The sequence below is a fragment of the Calliphora vicina genome, chromosome 2 (genome assembly GCF_958450345.1).
Source record: "Calliphora vicina chromosome 2, idCalVici1.1, whole genome shotgun sequence".
Classification (NCBI taxonomy): domain Eukaryota; kingdom Metazoa; phylum Arthropoda; class Insecta; order Diptera; family Calliphoridae; genus Calliphora; species Calliphora vicina.
Window position 1 is genome coordinate 28,742,405 of NC_088781.1, and position 20,898 is coordinate 28,763,302.

Consider the following 20,898-nt stretch of genomic DNA (forward strand, 5'->3'; position numbering starts at 1 on the left):
ACGTGCAGCAACAACGTTACCTACACCCACAACAGCGGCAGTACCTGCAGCAGCAGCGGTATCATCAACAACAGCAAATACAACTGTGACACCACCTCTTAAAACACAAACAATAACAGCAAATACAACACCACCGAAGATCTCAACAATAATAACAACAACAAATACAATTACAACTACAACAACAACATCAACAGCGGCAACAACATTTAAAAACAAACAAAACAGCAATATCGTCAATAATAGTGGCAATAAATTGGTTAAAATAAAAACTGAAACGACAGCAACAGAACAAGAACCAACAACATCAATTGCCACCAAGACATTAAACAACCGAACTACAACATCATCTGCTGGCTCAATACAAACAAAAACAACAATAGCTATAGCTACAACCACTACAACAACAGCAGCAACATCATTAGCATCGTCGTCTTCAACATTAAGTAGTACAACAACAAATCGACCAACAACCAATACCAATCAACAGCAGATTCAACATCACAAGACACGGCCAACAAACGCTACAACAAGCATGTTACTATTGCAACCAAATGTAAGAAGTTACTTTTTAAATTTTGTTTTATTATTATTATTTTAATTTAATATTATTTAGTTTTGATTTTAATAACTGATTTAATGGATTAATTAAATTAAAGCTAGTGACTAAAAAGTAAAGATATTTTGGGCAAGAAAAACTTTAAGCGGTTACTGACTGAGTTAGAAGTCAACATGACAAGGCTAGCATATAGTCAGTAGCAATAATGAAGTGCTAAAAGACTTCCCTAAGTTGTCATATAATGAAATTGTTTTGAACGTGAGAACTTTCTAATATAAAGCACAATACAGCAACCACAAGCAAAGTGCTAAAATTTCCAGAGGACTTTTCAACACAAAACTTATTACTTGAACATACATTAATCATTTACTAGTCGACTAGCTATTAGACTCGCCATAGTATGTATGGATTTCGAAATGTCCAAAAAATACACAATACTGTTGGCAGCAGTTAGAACTCTTCAAATTATACCAGGAATTAAACCATTACAGTTCTAAAACTATTTTTAAAATAATGTTTGTTCTAAAAAAACGATGGATTTTAATTTTAATTGGTATGAATACTTGTTTAAAGCCATAATCTTTAGATCTTCTATATTGTGACTTTCCTTTTAAAATCATCAATATTTTGATCGTACTGTTGAGTAGCATCCAACCTTAATATTTATCTCGTAATAACCCAGCAATTAAGCAATTAGTAAATGATCCCTTATAGACGGAAATTGTTAATAATAGCTAATCACTTGGCTGACTCCAATTTATATATTTTGGTTCATTTGACGTGGTATTTGTAATGCAGATAGAAGTAAATTGGTTACTTTATACATCCCATGTAATCTAGCATAAAGTTTGTCACTTACATAAGTGTCTCTATGTAATCTATAGTGTAGGGAATTTAAACTTTAATTGTGTAGTGCATTTGGGTCTAAGTTATCCAAAATCACTAGTTTACGACAGTCTAGTAGAACTGCTTGGAAATTACTGTCAGGAGCGGAACTGTTTATGTGTTACAAAATCTCTTATTAATCGAATTTGCAATGAAAACAAATATGAATGTTTTTCGATACATTTAATAAATTTTTGATACTTAAAAAAACTAAACTTTTTTGAAGAAAAACGTTTTGAAATGATAATTTTCAATTACTGATAGAGAAATAAAGAACTTAATGTCAGTTTCTCGATGTCGAAAGAAGTTAGTCGATAACATTTACTGCAATTTCTATAACAAATTCGACAAACAATTTTTTGTCGAAACAATGTATTGCCCATTAACGACAAAAAATTATATTTTTATTAAAAATTGGCATAATATGCATATAAATATGCATTTTGAAGTAAAATATAACAAAATATGCATTATCAATAAAATATGCAAAAATATGCACTAACAAATCGATGCCATTTTGCAGCAAAATGTGCGATTCGGATAGATAATTATTCTACATTGTATTTGGACGTTCGAGAAAAAACATGCATTTGCATATAAATCCGCCCCCTACTAATAACTTTTCAGATCAATTTTCATATTACTCCACAGTGAGGCAGAATGAAAATGTTTTGGCTGATCTGATTGAAATGAAATTTCTCATAGAAATATCAATGCTATGTGACTCCACAGACCCTCAGAAATGACGCTGTGCTGACTTACAGTAGGGCACCAAAATCAAAGATTTTAATATGTGTTAAAGCCCTAGGCCTAAACATGCTTGTGTGTGCTATTTATCTCTTATTGATAATTTAATTAATTTCACCATAATGCACACAAGTTTTCATAAAACAAGTAAGAGAGCTATATTCGGCTGTGCCGAATCTTATATACCATTCACCAAATTATACTTCAAAATAAAATTTTTTAATATTTTTAGGTAAACAAAATTTTTTTTTCCAAAGTTGTTTTTTCATATTTTTGGAAACATTTTTTAAATTTAAAAAATTTTTCAATTTTTTTTTTTTAATTTAAAATTTTTTTTTTGTTTTTTCAATTTTCAATTTTTTTAACTTTTAGCGAAAAAAAGTTTTGGTGAAAAAAAATTCGGGTTAAAAAATATTTTTTCCGATTTTGACCCATTACTTATATACGTCATTGCAAAGGTCTTTGAAATAACAATCATTGGATATCCATATTGTCTATATTAATGACTTAGTAATCCAGATATATGTGAAAAATCGAGGTTGTCCTGGTTTTTTCCTTATATCTCAGCCATTTGTGAACCGATTTTAAATAGCAACCGAGCCGGAAGAATTCCGGAGATATTGATGTATTGGGGCTTCCGAAAGTTGATTTCAACAGACAGACAGATAGACGTACATGACTTAATCGACTCCGCTATCTATAAGGATCCAGAATATATATACTTTATAGGGCCGGAAATGAAAAATGTAGAAATTACAAACGGAATGACAAACTTATATATAACCATCTTACGAAGGTGAAGGGTATAAAAATCATATGCAAAACTCTTCAAAGCAATTGCTTCAAAAATTTCGAATTTTGTATCAACAAAGCGTCACATGCGGGAAGTTTTGCTTTACTTCTTTAATTTGAAAAAAAAGTGCTGCTGAAGCACACCGATTGCTCATCAAAGCATATTGTGAATGTGTTCCATCGGTTTCAGCGTGTGAGAGATGGTTTGTGCGGTTCAGAAGTGATGATTTTGACATGCAAAATCAAGATCGCCCATGTCAACCATAAAAAAAGACCAAGAATTGTAGACATTACTTCATGAAGATTGTTCTAAAACTCAACAAGAGCTTGCAAAATTATGGAAGCTAAAAGGATTCATTTTGTGGGTGCAAAAGGTCCCTATCTGTTATGAGCTGCTGAAATCTGGCAAACCAACACAGGGAACATGTACCACACACTTCTGATTCATTTAAAGCAAGCATTTGCCGAAAAACGCCGATAATATGCGGCCAGAAATGAAACAGTAATATTCCATAATGACAACGATCGGCCACATGTTGCAATTCCTATTAAAAACTATTTAGAATGAATGTGGCTGGCTAGTTTTGGCTCATCCGCTTTATAGTCCAGGGGGGGTTACTCTCCATTGAGATGCGAAAGCAATTTCGATGCGAAAGGTAAATGCGATAAGAATACAATTTGGTACTATGTATGGTCTACGCAAACGCTTTCGCATAAAGAAGCAACACTGGCAAAACAAAATAAACAATAGCGAAGAATGACAAAATGAAAGGTCAAAACTTGTAAATAAAAAAATTTTAAACTAATTTTTTGTGCGATGAGAAAACGCAATAAAGGGTACCAATTGTAACATATTTCTTTCGCATCGCAATATAGAGTAACCCCCCAGACCATGCCCCGTCCGACTACTATTTGTTTTGATCGAAGCAGAAAGCTCTCTTTGGGATAATCTTCACGAATCCATATGTTCCAGAAAGATGAGAAAATGTCATTGCTAATATGGCAAATACTTTAAATAAATTTATATTTTAAAAATGTTTCTGCTTAGTAGCTTCCAATGATTTTACACAACAATCTTCATCGAGATATGCCTCCAATTCTTGGTCTTCAAACTTATTTGGCTGGCCTGGGCGATCTTTGTCTTCCGTGTCAAAATCACCACTTAATCATTAATTTCGCAAGAGCAGTACTCTGTTTTTATCACAGATGATGAACGGATACGTCACGGTGTTAAAATGTATAAAAGTGGCATCACACATTTAACCCCAACGTAAGAAAGGAATAGCAAATATGTATGAAAAATATATCGCTATCCTTTTTCTTTGATAGGGTTAAATGAAGAAAAGCTGATACACCACTTTTGTAAACGTCAGTTTTGACGAATCTGGGTTCTTATTGTGAAAAACATGTGAAATAATCTGCCAACCTTATATTTCAACTACGAAATAACATAAGCAGCACTTCTTTCGCACGAAATTAAAATCAAAAGTGTCAAATTTCTAGCATGAAAAAAACATAATTTTTCGCTAATATGAACACAGTACTAGGCTTAAGTGAGAGTAAATGTACCCTTCAAAATGACATATTAATTGTTAAAAACTGTAGATCTGGAATTTTTAACCATTTCCGTCCCCGCCTACACAAATATGTAGGCAAATTTAAAGTATTTTGTAGAGACATTTATAAATTTTATACGGTTTTTTCTTACTGTTTTAAATGTCTCAATATTACGTCTTATTTCTTTTTCATCTTGTAATATGTTTTTGTGCGATTTACTTTAGTATTTTGTGTACAAATAAAAAATGTGATCGAAAAGTTCATTGAAATCCGCAAATTTTGAAATTGCTTGGTACGGAAAGGGTTAAGTAATACACCCAATATATATTAATGTTTTGTTTATAAAATGATCTTTACGATTACACGAAAATAAATTTCCAACTAATATTTTTTACGAGTTCAAAAATAGGATACTTATTATTACAGAAATTTTAATGTCATAGATTTTTTAGTGATCACAACACCATATACAAATCTTAACCTCTGGACAAAATAAATGTATTCTTACAGAGATTATTCCTTTTACCAGCCTCGCACCTAATGTGGTCCCAATGTTTCATTGAGGAATTCCTAATTTGGAATTTTAGAACAAATAGGTTAAATCCGAAATTTCGACATATAATAGGATAGACCTTTTAAATACCTTCCAATGCAAACATAATAGCGAAGTCTAAAATTAAAATTATGACTACTTCCTTGAAGAAAATATTCAATCGTATGCAAATTTGTTCTTCAAATTGAAAGTGAATATCTGAAGAACTGTTACAGAGTTTCCAAGATGACAAGACGACGAAGTTACAAAACGAAGTCTAAATCGGAATTGTAACTATTTTATTGGAGATTTTCTTTTCTTATAAACATTTCAGAAATATTTGAAGTACTGTTAAAGTTAAAAATGAAAGGTTTCAAAACGTAGAAGTTGCTAGATTTTTTTTATTAAAAAAATGGCAAAATATAAAAACGAAACCACAGAAATCTCAAAATATTAAAAAAAAATACAAAATATCTACTATTTGAAAAGGTTTCACAGTATGCTTTTTATACAATCTGCAATATTAACTATTTATATGTTTTTAGCACATGGGAATATTTTAAACAGTTTTTTTAATTATCACACCTTAAATTGGATACTATAGATAATATCCATAGCCATATAAACATACAAATATATGCAAACATATATTCAAATCTATTTATCTAAACAACTGATTTATAGAGCTACAAACTTTATAAAATCCCTCCTCTAATTTGCACAACAATATTTCACTAATTACACTATCATTAACAACAACTCAAAGTACTTTTAAATATTTACGCAAAATATATTGTGCCTGGCAAAAACCAAAAAAAACACTCAATTGAAAGTCAACCGCAACCAATCAACAAATTATCACCAGCAACACCTTTTATAACCAAGCCAAAGGGTCTTCTTTTCATAACACAAACACACACAAACAATACAATTCTTAAAGAGGGTTGAAAATTGTACTAGGTACAAGGAACAACAACAACAAAAATACCAAAACATTAACTGGTAATAACCATATAAAAAATTCATTATTTGTAACTTGAAATTGGCAAGCAAACAAGACGGAAACAATAACTGCCAATCACAAACAATGTTGTGCGTCCGTCTGCTGCATTTTCTAATGTTACGACAATGCGCATGTCTAGCACTAGCAAAACGAAACATTAACTTCTTAGCTTTAATGTTTCATAATTCTATATTGTATTTTGATTTTTTTATAGTTACTAGCTTAGACAAAAAACTGATTTAGTCATTTTTAAACCGTCTCCCGTTACAGAACACTTTCGGTACTCTTTCTCCGTTTGATAATTTTTCCACACAATCGAACTCTCAACAAAACCAAACTCAAGCGTCACAACATCATCACCACCACCATCATCATCACCAGCACCACAATTCTTTACAAACTCAAAGTGGTGGACACCATCATCATCACCATAACGTGACGTCGTCGCATAGCGGTAATCATCATATATTGTCGGTGGCTTCGGAGGATCATTTGATTGGCAACTTGACGGATACCACGACATCGGAGCATTCGGAATTAATTGATCATACATTTAATCAATTGTCAGATTTATTTTTTCCTGCCGATTCAAATCAATCTTTACTCTCTCCCTCAATTGATCAAAATCCTTCAAGGGATACGGATTCTGCGGCGCATCATCACCACCATCATCATCATCACAGCCAGCTGCAAGATCTACACTCATCCTGTGAGACTTTGGTGGGTTCCAGTGAGGATATTACCAGCTCTATAGAGAACTTGACAAAACTAACCTGCCTGCGTGAAAAGAGACTTTCCTCAATACCCGAACAACATACAGCTACTACACCCAACTCCGAACAAGATCATTCTTCGTTGTGTTTCGATCGTTCCACACCTCAAGAAATTGGTCTACTCAGTTTAAGGTCTAGCAGTGATCCGGCCATAGCTTTACATACTCTGCAGGAAAGACAAGCTTTACAGCAGCAACAACAACAATCGGGCCACCATATTGGCCATTCACGTTCGGGCGGAGATCCTCTTTTATCGCCTTTGGGCGGACCACTCTCACTACCCAGTTTTCAAGAAACCTATTCTCTCAAATACGGTACATCCTCTTCAACTTCAGATTCTCTAACTACAGAACTAACCATTAAAATGGATGAAGATTGTTATCCTTTGTCCACATCCACAGAGGCTATAGGTGGACCTGCATTGAATCAACACACCACCTCCAACAATAGCAACACTAACACATCACTCAGCTCTCAACATCAGGCGACGCATACACATCATCATCACCAGCATCCTCATTTGCATTCGCAGTTGCAGAATCAACACAATTTGCCCGGCAGTCATCAGCAGCTCCACAACCAGCCCCCACCCCAGCAACAGACAACAAATAATTTTAGTTATCATGGCCATTTTAATGCCACAACGACGCCAGCCTCATCAAGTTCTTCGGCTTCCTCGTATGAATTCAATAACGGCTCCAGTTCGGGCAATGAAAATGTCCAGAATTTCAATGCTGCGGCGGCGGCTGCGAGTGAAAGTTTCTATCAGCAGTATCAATTGTCGCAACCAAATGTAAGTTTTAAAATTTTATAAAATTTAAAAAAATCCAACAACAATCTGTTTAATCCTCACAACGACAATCCAAGTCGACAACATTTTTATTTTAATGAATTTCAATTCATATATTTTCAGAACTATCAATCTTCACCAGCTGAACGATATAGCTTACCCACATTTCCTACCATGTCCGAATTGGAAGCAGCTTCGGCTGCTGCTTCCACAGCTGCTTTAGCTCCTCTGCGTAGAGCTTCGTTGCCCGTCAATCGTTCTGAATCACCCATCACTCATAGTCCGAAACTTCCTAAGCTGATTATAGGCAGTAGTTCATCACTACACCTCAAGCATCACACACATTCGCAACTGTCGAGTGCACCAAGTTCAGCGTCCAATTCGCCCAGTGTGCGACAGCAAACATCGACGCCCATACTACATCACATTACACAAACCACTGATTTGCTCAATGGCCGAGTCATACCAACACCACCCTCGCAATTGTGTGCGGTGTGTGGAGATACGGCTGCTTGCCAACACTATGGCGTACGAACGTGTGAAGGCTGTAAGGGATTTTTCAAACGTACCGTCCAAAAGGGTTCCAAATACGTGTGCTTGGCAGATAAAAACTGTCCCGTCGACAAGAGACGACGAAATCGTTGTCAATTCTGTCGTTTTCAAAAGTGTCTAGCCGTCGGCATGGTCAAGGAGGTGGTACGCACCGATTCTCTAAAAGGTCGCCGCGGTCGTTTGCCTTCCAAACCCAAGTCTCCACAAGAATCACCACCTTCGCCACCCGTCTCTCTAATTACCGCTTTGGTGCGATCACATGTCGACACCACACCCGATCCATCATGTCTCGACTACTCACAGTATCGTGAGCCTAACCAAGAAGTCTCTCCCGTGGTAATGAGTGAAGCGGAAAAGGTTCAACAATTCTATAATCTTCTTACCACCTCGGTCGATGTCATTAAGCAATTTGCCGAGAAAATACCGGGCTATTCTGATCTTACGGCCGAAGATCAAGAGTTACTTTTACAATCTGCCTCTTTGGAATTATTCGTGTTGCGTTTGTCGTATCGTGCTCGGATCGATGACACCAAAATGACTTTCTGCAATGGCATCGTACTGCATCGGACTCAGTGTCAACGTTCGTTTGGCGATTGGTTGAATGGTATTTTGGAGTTTAGCAAGAGTTTACACAATCTGGAGATCGATATATCGGCATTTGCGTGTCTATGTGCATTGACACTTGTTACAGGTTGGTATGGCATTTAATTTTAGGACTGTTATACATGACAGTTTCTATAGAAAATACTGTTATACATAAAACTGTTATACACAAAATTTTCTATAGAAAAAACTGTTATACACAAAATTTTCTATAGAAAAAACTGTTATACACAAAATTTTCTATAGAAAAAACTGTTATACACAAAATTTTCTATAGAAAAAACTGTTATACACAACATTTTCTATAGAAAAAACTGTTATACACAAAATGTTTCAAACAAAAAACTGTTATACACTAAATTTTCTATAGAAAAAACTGTTATACACAAAATTTTCTATAGAAAAAACTGTTATACACAAAATTTTCTATAGAAAAAACTGTTATACACAACATTTTCTATAGAAAAAACTGTTATACACAAAATTTTCCAAAGAAAAAACTGTTATACACTAAATTTTCTATAGAAAAAACTGTTATACACAATATTTTCTGTAAAAAAATCAATAGAAAATTTTCTATAGAAAAACTGTTATACACCAAATTTTCTGTAAAAAAAACTGTTATACACAAAATTTTCTGTAAAAAAAACTTGTAATACACAAACTTTTCTATAGAAAAACTTGTTATATACAAAGTTTCCTATTTTGTTATCCATAATAATACATCCCAATCTTCTTATTAATCTTTTCTTTCAGAACGTCATGGCCTACGAGAACCGAAAAAGGTCGAACAACTACAAATGAAAATTATTGGTAGTTTGAGAGATCATGTAACCTACAATGCCGAAGCACAAAAGAAACCACACTATTTCAGTCGCCTACTAGGTAAACTACCCGAACTAAGATCGTTAAGTGTACAAGGCCTGCAGAGAATATTCTATTTAAAATTAGAGGATCTAGTGCCGGCGCCCGCCTTAATCGAAAATATGTTTGTGGCCAGTTTGCCGTTTTAAATAGTAATCATCCCTTCCTCTAAATAAACACACAAAAAATTAAATATAAGAAAGATAAGCATAGTTAAGGAAAAAAAGGAAAAACTACATAATAACTATAAAATTAATTTAAGTGTAAATAGTAAATTTAAATAAAATTTTTATTTAGCAACTAATATATTTTATTTATACATATTTTTAAATATAAGTAACTATTTATAATTTATACTTATTTTTTTTTTAAAAAATTAAGTTCTATAAATCCTTTTAACTATCAATTGAAAATTTTGTTTCCTTTCTTTAAAGTTTTTAAAGCAAAAATTCCTTACGTGACTTACGTTCTTTTTTTTATTTAAAGCAATTTATTATTTATTTGAAACTATAGACATTAATTGAAAAATTAGCAATAGTTTAAGTTGTCAAAATCTATTTTCAATTGATTTCAACAGAAGGAAACCGAAAAACAACCCCTCTCAAACCACAAACACAAATAAAACACAAACAAATATAAAAAAGGATAAGACAATAAACACAATAAGGCGTTTGGATTTGCTGCGCTAAATCAACTACAACTACTTGAAAAAAATACCATAATTTCTTAATAATTTAATATATTGTTATTCTGCTGCTTTTCTACTACGCCCTTATTGTGTTTCCCCCTTTTATAAATATAATTTCTCGAACGAACGCACAATATTTTTTTTTTTTTTTTAGATTTATAAAATATTTTTTCTAGTCATTTTTGTTACAATTACCTTATTTTATTTGGTACCTGTAATTAGTATTTGTAAGTTTTTAATATATTTATTAAGAAACTAGTTTAGTAAGTATGAAAATTCATTAATTATTGATAATAATTTGAAATTATTTATCGTCAAAACAAAAAAAACATCTCATTAAATTTAAACAGTTTAACTGTTTTACTAATTTCACAAGATTCTCATTAGTTAATCATGCATAAACATTAATTAATTAATTATAAATCGCACAAACATTTTAGTTTAATTCAGAGTTATGAAATCTTTTAAAGAGAGAGAGAGAGGGGTTCCAAAATGTATGAACACTTTGAAAATTTCAATTATTTGAAACAGTTTTTGGCTTAAGATAATCTCCGATTTTAATAAAGGTTAAAAATTTAAACTCATTAAAGAGTTTAACTATTTTTATGCCATATTTTACATATTTTATGCCCAACTATACGGCTAAAGTTAATCTCCGGTTTTAATAAAGCTTAAAGTTTGAACTATGTGAAAAGTTTAACTATTATCAATCTTAAAAATTTAAATTTTAAACCCAATTACGTATTTTAGTGAAACATGTCCATTGAAATCAACACTATATAGTGTTATATTGGTTTAATTTAACTTAAACCATAAAAAGAAAAAATCTAAATTTAAATTACAAAAAAAATAAAAAAAATTTTATAGTAAAAAGATAATATTTTCGACATTGTTATGATATACTTTGGTATATTGGGATAATACAGAGCTATCGGATTTCATGGCCGAGATGACACTAAAATTACTTTCTATAATGGCAGCGGATAATGTGTAAACGTTTATTTGGCGATTCCTAATTGTTCCAGTTCAATAGCGTTTGGTTTGTTGGAAAAGTTCTAATTTCAATTTAATTTTACCTTGATTTTTACAAAATTAGTCAACGAAAACAAAATGTTCAGAGAAATTTTACATTTTAATATTGATAAAAAAAATGCTTTCAGAAAATATTTTTTTATGTTTTTAAAGAATAATAAAAAAAAAATTATTTTATTATAACAAAAATAATAAATTTCTGTAGCATTTTATCTACAGAAAAATTTACTATTTTTATAAAATCTGATTTCCCAGTTTAAGCAACATTTTTTTAAATTTGATGACAAACATAGAATTTTGTTTAAAAAATCAATATTATAGACCATTGCACATTTATATTGGTTTAAATATATAAAACAATTAATATCAATATTTGTCAAAATTAAGACTTTCGTACAATTAAAAATGTTGACTTTGATTATATTTCATAACTATAACAATTCAAAGTCATTAAAAAAAAAACGATTAACAACTTTTATTTCAATTTTTTTTAAGTTTTTTAAAAAATATAATTTTTCAAAATTTTAATACAATGTATCTAAAATTCTTAAATTTATTAGTGAAATTGTTTTTCAACATTTTTTTTATTAATTTAAAAAAAAAATTTATTTGTGAAAAAAAAATCGGGTTAAAAATCACGATTTTGACCCATTGTAGGTCCGACTTACTATGGCGTTAAATACGTCATTGAAAGAACTTAGAAATATCTTTGAATGAACTTTGAAATTGTCTATATTAAATAGGTAATAAATCGAGGTTGATCTGGTTGTTTCCTTAAATCTCAGCCATTTGTAGGCCGATTTTCTCGATTTTAAATAGCAACCGAACCGGGCCCATAACGGATATATTGATGTATGAATCATGTATGTTGTATATATTATTTGGGGGCTAAGGAAAGTTGATTTCAGCATACAAACGGAAATGGCTATGTATAACGATCCAGAATATATATACTTTGTGGGGTCGTAAATGAAAAATTTAAAAATTACGAATGCTAAAGGGTATAAAAAAGGATATTTCGTTGATTGATTTTATTGATCAATTTATTTTGATAGCAGATTCAAATTAAGCATGATTTAAGATGAGACAAACTGTTGTAGAAATTTCCATTAATATCCTTTTAAATATCAAATTTATATTGCAAAACAGAGATCTCAAACCCCTAGTTAACTTATCGTTAATTTTTTTATTGTTTCAATATTTTTAATGCAAATTTAAAATTTAGTAAATGACTGTACTTACCGGAAACTGGATATTTATAGTTGTACTATAGCATAATATGAGATGAAATTTCTTGAAATGTATGTATGATGGTAATAGTTTCAATGAATATTGAATGTATATTTCCAATTGATGGTTAAAAGATTCCAAAAAAATTTAAATTATCATTATAAAGGTCTTGAATATTCTAAATTTGTCGGTAGAGGTGTGATATTCCGAAATTTACAATAAGAAGTAACACTCGTTGAATTTCCAATAATTTGCTCTTGGAAACTTCAAGTCTCTGAAATTTAACGAAAGTAATGTTTTATGAATAGAAAAATTGCACATATTATTTTTATATTATATTAAAAACAAGTAATTGAAAAATTTAATTTCTTCAAATCACCCGATTTCGTGCATTGAAACAATCAAATGGCATATACAAAAATATGTGAATTCATTTTAAAAACGAAAACGTTACTCGAATACGGTTTACAGAAAATGAACTTAGAAATAAAACCATTTTACGTGAGATTAGATTTATTTCTAGATTAATTAATCTAATAATTAATTGTCATCCGCCCTAAGCTAGCTGATCATGTCCGTTCATTGAAGTTTAAACTTTAGTTGACATTTTTTTGGAAAGCAATTAACATAAGCCATGAATTTACAGATTTTAAACTAACTTAAAGATTTATAACAATAATCAGTTTAACCTTTTGGAAACACCTAAGGTTAACTGTCTTTATTAAAATAGATTAACTTGAGTAAAATATAAACTTTAATTTATGATTTTAAGAGTTAAATATAAAACAGGTAAAGAGTTTAAATAATTTATGGATTTACAGAAGCTTAACCAGCGAAATCCCATTTCGTCTAAATAAGTTTTAAACTCGTAAGTTTACATTTCAATTGAATCGTTTATTTCAAAAACCAGTCAAGCAACAAAAAATCCAAAAATGGATTTATTGGGCGATTACTATTTTGTAAAGGTAAACGCATCGTTTAATGCAAAAAAATAAATTCTGCCCCCTATTATGATAAAGCAAAGCCTAGAAATCCGTGTTTAGCGCATAAAGAAGTCAAGGGACTTTTTATACTATGTAATACTAGGCCCTAATCTATTCTTTTTTCATAACTGTTGTAGGTCTCAATAAATGTGAAAAAAATAAAAGATTTATAAGCTTTAAAACCCTACTTGGTTGGATATAAAGAGTTTTATGGGAATATTTTTCAATGGACTACAACGGAGGCAGAATCCATTGTAGAACGAGTGTATTTCAGAACAAATATGTATAAATTAATATGATTTTAAACTCTTTAAAAAGTTATAATATTTCTTATGAAATTTACAATAGTGATGGCTGTTAGTTTCAGAAACCAGTCAAGTGCAAACTTTATATTATATTTTAAATATAGATAAAAAGGTTTATGTTTATCAAATAGTTACACAAATGGATAACTTTTATAGGAAAAAATATAAATTTTGTAAAAGTAACTTTTATGTTTCTTTGATTTACTCAAAATCAACAATTGGTTGCTTGACTGGTTTTTGAAAAAAACGATTAAATTTGTCTTTATTTTTTTTATAAAGTTCCATCCAACACAAATTCTACATATTTCAGCTATCTCTCTCTCTTTCTTAGCAATTAGTTAAATTAAAACCAGTTAAGGGTTATTTTTACCACATCTAAGCCCTGCTTATCAAGTTGTTAAGCAGAAACAACTTAGAACTGTTAAATTCTCACAATTTTAACCATAGTTAAGTTAATTTTGGTTAAGTCTTAATTTATCATTTAGATAAGTTTTAAAGCCCTTAATTAAAGGTTATTTTTATTAGTTTAAAGTTAGCTTTTAGCAGTTCTCTGTAAAACTAACCCTTAACTTAGCTATAAGTGTTAATATTTTTATAGTTTTCTTTGTTGCATTCTTACTTAAACTAAATCACAAAACAAAAAACTAGTTAATAAGATCTAAAATTTTAAACAAATTTCACGAGAGTTAATGTACCTTAATAACAACACAAAACAAAGAAATGTCTGCAAATGAATTTATATAAAAAAAGGTTTAATTTGCAGATATTTTTATACTATAAATAAATACTTAAAAGTAATAGCAATTACCTTAACATTAACCCTAAACTTAGATATCATGTTTATACTATTTTTTTTATACATCTTACAAAAAATAAACTAATTTTTTTACTTAGAATTCTTAAAAAACCCTGTTAATCTTAATATTTTTACTGTAAAATAAAAATATTTTGTTTTAAAATTGATCCTTTTGTGTGTGTCTTGAAATGAACAAAATTTACTAAAGCTCTTTTAAAGGGTTAATTATTTCTATTTGTATCCAAAACTCGTAAAACAATCGTATAGTTTTTATTTTTCTACAATACTATATATTTGTACGTACGTATTTATGTATACTTATATGTCTCCATTGTGATAGTTATGTCAGTTCATAATTTTATGTTTTGTAGTAGTTCCATATTTTGCATGTACCTTCATATTTGAATAAAAACAATGTTTTTTTACATATTAATAGTAATTAGTTATATTGTATATCATTAGCTTTAAATACCTTTCCTTATAAAATAATAATATGAAAATGGAAAACCTAAATTTATATATTATACAGTAAACTTGCTAATTAATTTATACTTATTTAATGTATTTAAGTGTTTAACTACAGTTATAACTAAATAAATAATTAATTAAATATATATATATGTATAAAATATATTTATATACCTTTAAAACTAAAACATAACATAATTATAAATAAAATAATACTAAGCTATAATATATTCATAAATATATTTATATTTTTTAATATTTCCCCCTCCCCCTTCGCTGTTATTTATTAAGTATTGTAGTTAGGTAACAAATATTTTTTTATTTTTAATTCAAATTAATATAGTTAAAATAAATATTTATAATAAATTAATTTATAATTAATCACACATTAAACTGATTGGCTTTAAAACATTATAGATTTAAACGAAAAAAACATATCATACATATATATTTAATAAGAGGATTTAATGATCGTTCATTTGTGTTGATTCTTGTATGTAACGATTTTTTATTTAGATAGAGCAAATATTTCTTAATTTGTTTTCATAATTTTTTATATTTAAAAATTAAAAAACCTATACAACATTTTTTAAAATTAATTTTGCGTATTAAACTGATTTTTTCTAATAATTTAAAGAGATTTTTAAATATTTGAAACCATTCACTTTCACTCGGAGGCCCATAGGGTCCATTATGATTTCCTTCGAGAATAATTAAAATGAAAAGAGAAGAGACATAGTTGTTTTCGTTACCATTTTGGATGAGGTGGTCCACTTACGCATAAAATCGTACATGTCCTGCGATACCTTTCCTGTGTTCTTTAATTCTTTTTTAAAAGAGCCCAATACCTTTCCACAGGCCGAAGTTCTGGACAGTTGGGTGGATTTGCATGCAGTGGTACAACATTTACATTATAGTTTGAATACCACTCAAGGCTTTATTTTCCATAGTGACATGATGCCAAATCAGGCCAGAAATATGAAGGCACTCTATGCTGTTTTATGAAAGGTAAAAGCCGTTTTTGTAGACACTCCGTAATATAAATTTCTGTGTTTAATGTACCTGATGTCACAAATCATTGGTATATTTGCAAATGTCTTGCCACACAAGAAACTTCTTGAAACTTCCACATCAGCCACATAAAACTCTTGACCCGGAAGTTGTTAAAGAGCTGCCAGTACATAAGTTTCAACATCCATCACACAAAAGGTGTATTTTTTTATAAAATTTGATCTCAATTCTTTCGATCGTTCTTTTGCTTCTAAGTTCTTTTGCGCATTGCGATCTGGAACTTTATACGACTTCAACCCAGCATTAGCTTTGACTCTGAGTACAAAAGAATCAGAGCATTTAACTTTATGAGCTGCTTTTCTGATAGAAGTGTACGGTACTCTTCGAAAGAGTTGTTCCGACTTATTTTACCAATATCTGATAGACCTTTTTACTTCCGGACCCGGTTTCCTTTCAATATTCAAGTTTTCATTATACTGTTTAATGGCTTTTGAAACAGTGTGAAGATGAACCTTCAAATCTTTTGCTATTTTTTTGGAAAGTCCATATTGGATTTTTTTAAAAGTTTTATTTATTTTTTCACGTACTTTTTTTTCGGTGACAAAAATCTAATTCTTTAGCTTCATTCAAAGGCTTTTATTTAAATAGAATTCATTCATTGTTGATTTGAATTAGAAAAAACTTGAATGATTCAATGAGGAATTAATTATATAAAGAATTAATTCAATACGTTTGGAGTACCGAGGAATTAAACAAATTTTATTAAGCCCGTAATCACGCACACAAAAGTTCTCAAACTACCCTCTCTAACTCTAACAGCAATTTGGTGCCTGCTATGTCGTAACTTGGGTCATTTGGCTTGTTCCCCAAGAATTAGTTGGTGACATTTAAGTTCCTCTCAGATATTACCCTGTAATAGTGACAAATCACAGATTTTGCCTTTATTTCCCTCACCTCCAAGCATAGTTCAGAGCCTTTTCTTGCAAATTCTTCCGCGACCTCATTCCCTGTTCGTCACTGTGTCCCGGCACAACCTAACAGCATTTCCCCTCTAGTGAAGGTTTTAAAGAGCACCAAGATTTCAGCCAAGATGATAGCCGAGTATCAGTCTTCACTAGTAGGCCCCTGAGAATATTTACATATTTCATCCGTCCGTGAATAAAACACAACCTTCAAACAGTTTGTCGGATCCAAGCTAAGGTTACCTTTCTGGGGACGATATTGGGATTATCAAAGATTTTTCAAACCTAAATAGAGGTATGAATTTTCATTCAGTTAAAAATCGAAAAATGATGATTTTGCTATTTGATATCAAAATTTATTATTACTAAAACATTGTCAAACTTAATGGTGGGTCACCATCGTATTCTACATAAACATTGGAGATTCCAAAGAGTTAATCCAAATTTGTTATCCCTTTCAAAAAAATAAGATTTGTCCAGGACGTAAAAATTGCTATTTTTATGAGATGATCTTGCGAAAAGCTTTCTCATACCCACTTCCGTGCTTGTACGGCCATAACGTAATTCAGTAAACCACTTTTTTACCATAGAAATTGATGGTGCAGAGTACCCATAGTATCAAGCATAGCCTTTATATGAATGATGTTTTTTTTTTCGTAAAAAATAATAAAGCAGACGAAATTCACTTTTTCCAGTTTCTCCTCAAGTCAAGAGATAGTCTGCTATTAATAACTGTCAAACACAAACTAAATGACGCAGCAGATTCAAACTTTGACAGGAATCAACTGACAGATGCCAGTTGACCGGAGCAATGTTGCCCTTTCAGTTAAGAGCCGTGCAATTAAAAAAGTCGCGGACTTATTAACTTCGAAACTTTAGTATTTCAGACAGATCCTTAAATCTTGAATTTATTTTTTTATTTACTCAAAGCTCAGCCATTTATGGACCGATTTATTGATGTATCAGACATGCGGACAGACGGACTTTATAAAATCCACTCATCTAGCTAGCAAAGGAGGTTTTGGCTCAAATTATAAAGATAATGACAAATTTATTTATACATCATTATTTACAAATTTATTCATACGTTGAAGGATATAAAAAATGTCTGAAATTTATAAAAATCTCTTTAAAATACATATTTTTTTCATTTATTTCAGCCAAAAAAAAAAATAAAGAAAAAATCATTTAAAACTTTAAATAAAATATGTAATGAAATAAAAAAAATTAACTACAAATGTACCTTAAAAACAGTTAAACTGAAATGTAACATTGGGAACCTGAATTTTCGAAAGGAATATGAATTTAAAGAAATAAAATATTAATAAAAAATAAATAAAAACGGGAAAAAACTAAAAACCATAGTTAAGAATAAACATACACTCAAAGAAAAAAACTAAAATAAATGAAATAAAATTAAGACAAATGAATGAATAAAAAAATAAAATATTTTTTACATGTATTTTCATATTTCATAATATTTGTTTTTCAAAAATTTCAATTACATATTTCTTGATACTTTAGCTAGGAAATATAATAAAAATAAAACTGTTTAAATATAAATAATATACAAAAACTAAAAATATATTTTGTTACCTAAAAACTCCTTCTTCAATTAAAAGTAAAAAAAGCATAATGAAAAAAAAATTCATTAAACAATAAATTAAAACTCAAACAAAAGAGAAAAATAAATAAATTATTAAACGAAAATATATATTTACTACAAAATACATACATACAATACAAAATAAGTCTCAGTTTTGTTAAAAATTGCACTTAATTTATGTGTTTAAAAAAAATTGAAATAAAATTAACCTAAAAAAGTTTTCACTTAAATTAAAAAAAAATAAAATATCTCTTTGTTTAGTTTTTTACTTAAATATTCTTTGTTTGTTTTAGTGCTAATTAAAACATTTAAAAGAAATGTTAAATTAAACAATGCATAAAAATGAATTTATTTTATTTATTTAAATTTTACCCTAATTTTTATAAAACAAACAAGAAACTCCATAAAGAAGCTACTAACTAAACCTTCACTTTATATCCGCAGTTATATTTAATTATTTACCATGTTATTGTTATATTTAACTAAAAATCGACTATGTAAAGTTTATTTTCTATAAAAAAACCTTAAAATCTTTAAGTAAAAATGAAATTTGTTTGCTCAGTTCGAATTGATTTTCGAAATTTTGTTAAGTTTTGTTTTCGTTTTTTTTTATTTTTATAATATCTACTTACGTTATGTTTAATTAATAGTTAATATTAGTTATTATTAAGTTTTTTGTTACTATTATTGCATTATATTATTACACATACAGAAATGTATGAATAAATAAACAAAAAAAAAGAATAAAAATTTACTTTTTCCTTGATGTAAAAATAACATTTCAAGTGTTTTATTTCGGAATATCAACATGATCAAGGGGAACTGCTTTCGTTGATCTTTTATAAATAAAACTTAAGATATTTGGGAGCAATCGTGGTTGTTTGATAAAGAAAAATTAAGACACTGACCACAAAAACATGCATAAGCAATTATAAAAACAATTTTAGACAGAAGACATTCAGGAGCGATCGTAGATCTTTTATAAAGAAAATTTAAAACATCAATCACGAAGACATTCAGGAACAATCGTGGATGTTTTATAAAGGAATTTGAAGACATTAACTTTGATCACATTCAGTAGCAATTGTGGATGTTTTATAAAGAAAATTGAAGACATTAACCTCGAAGATAATCAGATACAATCGTGGATATTATATAATAACCCCCATATGCATAAACAGTTTATAAATTTATCAAGGGTTTATCAAACAAAATTTCCATACAAAATTTGTTTTATATGAGTGATTTTAGATTTTTCATATAAAAATAGATATTTGGTGGGAAATATGAGTGATCACAGAATATTGTCCTTTTTCCCCTTGGACGTCTTATTACCGATCTATGAGTGATTTTAGATTTTTCATATAAAAATCGATATTTGGTGGGAAATATGAGTGATCACAGAATATTGTCCTTTTTCCTCTAGGACGTCTTATTAACGATCTACGAGTGATTTTAGATTTTTCATATAAAAATCGATATTTGGTGGGAAATATGAGTGATCACAGATTATTGTCTTTTTGCCTTTAGGACCTTTCATTAACTATCTATGAGTGATTTTATATTTTTCATATAAAAATCTATATTTGGTTGGGAAAAATGAGTGATCACAGATTATTGCCCTTTTTCCTCTAGGACGTCTTATTACCGATCTATGAGTGATTTTAGATTTTTCATATAAAAATCGATATTTGGTGGGAAATATGAAATAATAACGATCTATGAGTGATTTTAGATTTTTCATATAAAAATCGATATTTGGTGGGAAATATGAGTGATCACAGAATATTGTCCTTTTTCCTCTAGGACGTCTTATTAACGATCTACGAGTGATTTTAGATTTTTCATATAAAAATCGATATTTGGTGGGAAATATAAGTGATCACAGATTATTGTCTTTTTGCCTTTAGGACCTTTCATTAACTATCTATGAGTGATTTTATATTTTTCATATAAAAATCGATATTTGGTGGGAAATATATATGAGTGATCACAGATTATTGCCCTTTTTCCTCTAGGACGTCTTATTACCGATCTATGAGTGATTTTATATTTTTCATATAAAAATCGATATTTGGTGGGAAATATAAGTGATCACAGATTATTGTCTTTTTGCCTTTAGGACCTTTCATTAACTATCTATGAGTGATTTTATATTTT

At 29.7% G+C, this 20,898-nt stretch overlaps 1 protein-coding gene across 1 annotated transcript; it reads left to right on the forward strand.

Moving 5' to 3' along the window:
- Positions 1–223: 223 nt before the first annotated feature.
- Hr38 (Hormone receptor-like in 38) lies at positions 224–9,845 on the forward strand. The gene is made up of 4 exons (XM_065499914.1): positions 224–556; positions 6,346–7,641; positions 7,762–8,881; positions 9,550–9,845. Exons 1-4 carry the CDS (start codon positions 536–538, stop codon positions 9,804–9,806), a joined length of 2,694 nt encoding a protein of 897 aa, XP_065355986.1. The 5' UTR covers positions 224–535; the 3' UTR covers positions 9,807–9,845.
- The last annotated feature ends 11,053 nt before the right edge of the window (positions 9,846–20,898 follow it).